The sequence below is a fragment of the Notolepis coatsorum genome, assembly GCF_963971535.1.
Source record: "Notolepis coatsorum genome assembly, chromosome: 1".
NCBI lineage: Eukaryota > Metazoa > Chordata > Actinopteri > Aulopiformes > Paralepididae > Notolepis > Notolepis coatsorum.
This window is the reverse complement of record NC_140165.1, coordinates 225,663,440-225,670,939: the sequence shown is the minus strand read 5'-3', so window position 1 is coordinate 225,670,939 and position 7,500 is coordinate 225,663,440. Positions and strand designations below refer to the sequence as shown.

General features: G+C 42.3%; 1 protein-coding gene across 1 annotated transcript in view; it reads left to right on the top strand.

The window, feature by feature from the left end:
- si (sucrase-isomaltase) overlaps positions 1 to 7,500 on the top strand; it is a gene marked incomplete at its 5' end in the record, with an annotated part of 323,712 nt that overhangs the window by 114,095 nt on the left and 202,117 nt on the right. The window contains 4 exons of the mRNA XM_084309006.1: positions 798 to 911; positions 3,522 to 3,606; positions 4,625 to 4,742; positions 7,186 to 7,357. Coding sequence (XP_084165132.1) covers positions 798 to 911; positions 3,522 to 3,606; positions 4,625 to 4,742; positions 7,186 to 7,357 — 489 coding nt within the window. The remainder of the gene's footprint in view (positions 1 to 797; positions 912 to 3,521; positions 3,607 to 4,624; positions 4,743 to 7,185; positions 7,358 to 7,500) is intronic.

Here is a 7,500-nt window from a genome sequence, read left to right as displayed (position 1 = left end):
ATATGCATAATCATCATCATCAATATAAGCATCATCATCATCATCATCATCATCATCATCATCATCATCATCATCAATATAATCATCATCATCATCATAGTTTTGTCATCACCTTCCTTATCATCATGATTACTCACATACAGTACTCATCCTCATGATCATCATCCTCCGCATATTCTCTTTGATTCATTACTCCGCTGGGAACGTTTGTAGTTTTGCACGCAATATGCCTCGTCCTTGGCCTCGTGCCAATGCACTTGACTAAAATGAGTTATGGTTTAAATGTACTGGTGATAAGGCATCACTAATGTCAGTCAGTCAGTGCAAAATGATTCACTCACAATACCACAATAACTATTGCTGGCATTTATTTCTACAAAAATAAAGGTTTACCAAAACTGGGTAACACCTTTGACTTACCGAAGGAACAGTTGTCTCCAAATAAAATGTACTTTCACAAACTTCTCTTTCACAGTTCCAAAATTCATAGTGTATTCAATGGCTATGTAATCAATATTAGATGTGCATTTTCCAGCTGTTATTAGCTTTTTGATCACCAATATCATTCGATACCAGGCTTGTAGAACTACAGTAGATGCTAACATGGGTCTCCATTTGATAGTGCGAGCCTGGATGCTAACGCGGGTCTCCATTCGATAGCGCTAGCCTGGATGCTAACGCGGGTCTCCATTCGATAGCGCTAGCTTGGCTTTGGCAAGCAGCTCAAATCAGGTTCTTTCAGGAAAACAGCAGCATATTCCACTAATTGAACACTTCCTCTTGTTCTGTGTCTCTAGGTGTGGCCTGGTGAGACTGTGTTTCCTGACTATACCAGTGAACACTGTATCGACTGGTGGGTTGATGAGTATGAACGATTCTACAATGAAGTCAGACATGATGCCCTTTGGATTGTAAGCATTCATATTTTACCTTTACTTAGTTTTTTTTTTTTTTTTTTTTTTTTGGTCTTTTTCCCCCTCCATTTTCCTCCGATTTTCTCCCATCCCAATGTTAGTCGTATGCCAATTCCCAGTCCCTTCCTGGTCGCTGCGCACTTACCCCCCACAGTCAGATCATCTGGGAGAGTGGAGGCTACCACGTGCTTCCTCCGACACACGTCCAGCCAATCACCGCTTCTTTTCACCTGGCAGCGCGGATTCTCATCGAGAGGGCGTAGCGTGTGGGAGGACCACACTATCCCCCTCGAGTCCTATCCGCGCTTAGCAGGCGCCCCGACCGAACTGTAGGAGTCGCTGTTTACAACGACCCGGACCCACCCCGCCAGCTTCTCCCACCCTCTAATACAGCCAATTGTATTAGTGCAGACGGCCAGCCAAGCTGGTGACAACCTTTACTTACTGTTTTAACGTTATAGCACAGCCATCTCCACATAATCTAATGAAGGTTCGACTGTACTGGTGATCTACTGATACTAGTGATACAAGATACAAGATACAAGATACTTTAAAGCCACACAACGATAGTTGGTGGTAATTGTTTGCGGTACAGATTGTTAAGCACTGGTTACATCAACATGAAACATCAGACATCAAACATCAAACGCCCCCCTCCCACCTCCCAATCCCCACAATAAATACATATATACATACATATACAGGACAGTCACGGTAACAGTGTCAGTCAGTGACAGATGCTTGCCCGTCTGTGCAAAGGGGGGCGGGCCAGGGTGTTCAGTGTTCGGACTGCTGTGGGGAAAAAAATTTTTGTGAAGCATGTGTGTCTGGTTAGAATGGACCTGTAGCGACCTGAGGGCATGTGCTGGAATAAGTGGTGTGCTGGGTGAGAGGGATGGTTGCCTATTTTACCAGAGCGGGTGACTGTGCGTGAGGTGTAGATGGAGTCCAGAGAGGGGAGGGGGCAGCCAATTATTTTGGAGGCTGTCTTGGTGATGCGTTGGAGTTTGTGTTTGGTGTGTTTATCAGTGGAACCGTACCAGACTGTGATGGATGAGGTGAGGATGCTTTGAATTATGGCAGTGTAGAATTGGACCAGCAGGCGTTGTTTGTACCAGGCAGACAGATGCTACCAATAATACTGACATTGCTTATCAGATATACCTCTTCTTCTCCAAGTGATTATAGCTGATTTCAGGTCAGCAGTACTGATACTGGCATTGCTTATCAGATATACCTCTTCTTCTCCAAGTGATTATAGCTGATTTCAGGGCAGCAGTACTGATACTGGCATTGTTTATCAGATATGCCTCTTCTTCTCTAACTGATTATAACTGTTTTCAGGTCAGCTCTCACTACAGTCAGGGAGTGTGACTACAGCATGAAACTTGCATCATGTCTACCTGAAATATGTTGCACCAGTTTTATGTATATTCAATGTAAAGATAATTGGTGCTAAACTGAATACCTTTTTGATCTAACAAACACAACAACACAAAAGGAAAGCAACCGCTGCCAGCGGTTCCCTATCAATGCACCAGATAATATTACTCAAACTACCCACACTGTTCTGTAGATGAGTCAACAGAAAGAGAAGACTGACTTCACTTTTAACCATGCTAGGAATTTTATTTAACGCGTTGCCTTCATGCTCACCAAATTACGCATTCCACAGACATCACATAGTATACGATCCACGCCGGTGATTCTCCATAGATCTTTGTGAAATGGTAAACTTAATCCCTCGAATCATCACACTTGTGCCCTTCCACTTGAGACTTTCAAGCACTGTACGTGATTTCAGCAGTTGTGGAAGAAGTACACAGTTCCTTTACTTGAGTAAAAGTATAAATACCCAGATAAAATAGTACTCTGGTAAAAGTTATCGATTCAAAATTCGACTTAAGTAAAAATGAAGTATTGAGTAACACTCAAGTAAAGTACAAGTACCTCAAAATTTTACTTATTTACAGTACTTAAGTAAAAAAGTACTTAGTTACTTTCCACCACTGGGTATCAGATCCCAAGGCTTTTCTCTTAAAGCCTTTATTTATCAAGGTCGGTTTACCGGGCACGCTCGCTCTTTTTTTCCAGTCAACCAGGTTTCACATTCAACCGGTCAACACCCAGGACGCTGAGAGCTGCCTGGTACAATCACGGTCTTTCCTGCTGGCTTGCCGCTGCACCTCGCCTCCTCAACCAAGGGCACCTTGCCGGTGTTTACTGTGGAAGAGAGAGAGAGACGTTCATTAATTTCACCCAGCCAGGGTTAGCCGGTGTTTCTAACCTCAAGAGTCCCTCCTTCCCCCTCGTACATATTAACCATTTTGCACAGATCTGTGGAAAATCTTCAATATGTTTAACAGGGAATTCGTACAGTTTCCAGGGTCAGTGGGACTGTGTGTGAAGATAGAAATCGACCGCAGTAAGTAGTATACAGTCTGTTTTATTCATGGGTTAGCTCTTCTCCTTCAACGCTAGCTACTGTAGGTCCCAGTTCGAAAAGCAGTGGATTTTCGGAGGAAAATCCATTTTCAGAAAAGTCAGTTGGCGCATTGCCGTAGAAATCAATGATTCAAACAAAGTGTTTTCCTGTCTGTGTTGTAGGACATGAACGAGGTGGCTAACTTCAAGCAAGGATCCACTAAAGGCTGTGTCGACAACAATCTCAACTATCCCCCATACACTCCCAGTATGTCTCTGTATCCACAATAACACCCTATTAAAGCCACAATCTGTCTTTTTGTTATTGTTGTTTTTGTTTGTTAGTTGTTTTTTTCTCTCATTGTCTGTCTGTGGGGTATTCACATTCTCATACACATAGTTTTATCTGCAGATTCTTAACCCATCTTAAAACCTAATACTTTTCTATTTTACCTTTTACAGCTACAAAATATTCCAAATACAATATATTTGTAATAATATTTACCTATTGTTAGTCATTGTATCAAGAAACTAGAGAATAAAAACACGTCTCCATGCATTTTCTTTTCCCATGTGTTTACATTTGAATCAGTGACAACAATATAGGGAAAAAACCTCCACACACAAACCAGGAAATTCAAATAACCAGCCACAAACTGAATTCCATCTCTTCAGCTCTCTTCAGCTCTGCAATCAGTCACAGTCATGGTTGTAGTAGTCATGGTGGTCTGCTGTGATCCAAACTCTATGGACTCAGTGCTCGGCTGCTTGTTGATTCACAATCGATTCCTTCGCCTACATCCTAATGTTTTCTGTGCTGCGACTACAGAGTGATTGCTGCCGTCAGTGTTCCCAGGGTTCTAATGTCGTCACTGACCAATGGTGGAGGTTTTTTGTCCATAGAAAATCAGTTGAAGTCCCCCAAGATGAGTAGAAAATGCATAACTCTGAACAATATACGGTATTCTGAGTGAATTCCATACTGGATCATCATAAACATGAAGCCCAAGTGCCCTGACTACCTCTTCATTCATTCATATTTCCCTCCCTTCTCACTATCTCTTCCTCTATCCTTCATCCCTTCTTCCTTTCTCTCTCTCTCTCCCCCCCCCCCCTCTCTCCCTCTCCCTCTCCCTCTCCCTCTCCCTCTCTCTCTCTTTCTCTCTCTCTCTCTCTCTCTCTCTCTCTCTCTCTCTCTCTCTCTCTCTCTCTCTCTCTCTCTCTCTCTCTCTCTCTCTCTCTCTCTCTCTCTCTCTCTCTCTCTCTCTCTCTCTCTCTCTGTGCAGATATTCTGGATGGAGTGATGTACAGTAAGTCTCTGTGTATGGATGCAAAGCATGCCTGGGGAAATCACTATGATGTCCACAGTCTCTATGGCTACTCCATGGTGCTGGCTACTGAAAAGTGAGTATGGTTAAAGGCTGGTTCTGTAAAACAATCTGCCTGAGGCCACACACACACACAAGGGGATGTGGGTGTCTGTAGGTCGAATGGCCTCTCTGCTCAGGTTAAGCGCACCTTCCACAACAATCCAAACCGTGGTTGGTGTGGTTGGTAGCGCTTGGCAATCAAAAGGAGGCAAGCTGATTGGTCTGTCAAGTCAGCTATTAAATGGTGAATGGACTGCATTTATATTGAACTTTACAACTTATGCCTCACATTCACCCATTCATTCTCACACCGACGGCAGAGGCCAACCTGCTCATCACTTGAAAAGCGCTATATAAATCCGATGCATTATTATTAAGCGTCTTTCAGCACATGGAAAAGTACTATATAAATCCGATGTATTATTATTATTATTATTATTATTATTATTATTATTATTATTATTATTATTATTATTATTATTATTATTATTATTATTATTATTATTATTATTATTATTATTATTATTATTATTATTATTATTATTATTATTATTATTATTATTATTATTATTATTATTATTATTATTATTATTATTATTATTATTATTATTATTATTATTATTATTATTATTATTATTATTATTATTATTATTATTATTATTATTATTATTATTATTATTATTATCGGGAGTAGTTAGGGGTTAGGTGTCTTGCTAAGGACTCTTTGACATGCTGCCGGGATCTTAGCCGGAATTGAACCGGGAACCATCTGATTACCAGACGATCACTCTACCTCCTGTTCCACTGTTGCCCCCTATTACAACACATAAGTGAGGATTCCACGCTCTGACATGCTGTCAGCAGTGCTAACAGAGTGGATGGCGCCCGTATCTAAACCAAGCTTAAAAGACCTACCTATGCAGGACCTACGTACCTTTGCAGGAGTAGGAGTGAGTCCCACTAGAACCTTTTCTCCGGAGTATCCCTCACGCTGTTCCCCACTCAGACCTTCAACCGTTACAATAGGGCCTTTTCACTGCAACCGTTGTGACACATCATTGTTGCGGGGTAAACACAGGTGTAATTAATAACATTAATTAGGGTTCTGTTCCATTTAGTTGGGCCAGGACCATTCCAGAGAGACAACAACACAGCCGTACTAGAGCCCTGGCCCCGGCTCGCACGCAAATGGATGGAGTCCATAATTAATGTAATTAATTACACCTTTGTTTACCCCGTAATGACATGTCAAAATGGCCGCTGTGAAAAGGGCCTATGAACAAAAAAAGAAAAAGAGGAAAAATACGATGGGGTTATTTCTGGTCATACTGTAAGCACACTGAGTACAATGAGATCTGTTATTTACTGTAAAACACAGTCGTTCTGGACATAATTGACAAAAGCTTTGCTACATGGATTAAAAAGGGGCTAACCTTGAGTGCAGGGGCTCGGCTTTGAAACACGCCACTGTGCATATGTCCCTAAGCGAAGCCAAAGAGGTTTGATTTTGGAAAACACACACTGACTGCAGTATCAAAACAAAGGCCTGAGGCCCCTATGATTACGAGACTTGGCCTGGAGGTGTTAACCTTACAACAGGCAACAAGGAGACTGCTTTTGTAATTCCACCTACCATGTGTGCACAAAATAGTATAGAGATTGATATACTGTAGATGCACTGTGCATTATTTATTTGATTTGGGAATATCCAAACGAACATATATGTATCGTATATTATTCAGTATATTTGCCCTGAAGTTCAGCAACTGGGGGAGAGCAGGCGGGGCAAATAAGGTGAACGCTGTGGTGTATTGTTATTCAATCAATGTCCCGTCACACACAGGGATGCACACAGACACAGATACAGACACACAGGGGCACATACACTCGTACCGGTGTGCATATGAATCAGGAGCCTGGCGAGGTCTCATTCCGCTGACTCACCGTCGGTGTTATAACGCTAGCTTGTCTCTCTTTCATCTCTCTTTCATCTCTTCCTCTGTCTACTAATTAAAATGTATTATTATTGGCAGCAGACACATTTTGTCAACATCATCAGGGCTTTGTATTGTCATGGTAGTCGATATCTCTTCGATCTTCCCCATCAAATAGAATAATAATGTAACATCAAGCGGCATAGGTGGAACGCGCTGTCGCTATAAAGTAGGCTCAGGTTTTGACTCTGTCTGACTACCTCTCTCTCTCTCTCTCTCTCTCTCTCTCTCTCTCTCTCTCTCTCTCTCTCTCTCTCTCTCTCTCTCTCTCTCTCTCTCTCTCTCACTCTTTCGCTCTCACTTTCTCTCTGCTTCATTAGGCAGAGTTGTTGTTTTATTGTTGTTTTTGTTTTGAGGTTTTAAGGTGAATTCTAATTTTTTTTACCAAATGCATTCATTCCTTTCGTTTTTAATTGATTTGTGTCTTATTATGGAGTGTGAAACAGTGTGCTCCCCTCCTCCCTCCGTCTCTACCTCCTGCAGGGCTCTTCAGCGGGTGTTTGGGGAGAAACGGAGCCTGATGCTGACCCGCTCCTCGTTCCCCGGCGTGGGGAAATACTCTGGCCACTGGCTGGGGGACAACGCGGCCAACTGGAATGACATCAAATGGGCCATTCCCGGCATGCTGGAGTTTGGCCTGTTTGGGATCCCCTATGTGAGTAGGTCCGGCATCAAACCGAGAAAGCACCCATCTCAGCTGTTTCCAATGAGCATTCAGGGTAACATTTTACTCAAGGAGGGAAAGAACCACGGCAAAACATTATGGGCAAATGCTCTTGCCGTTTTCTCCAAAGTCGG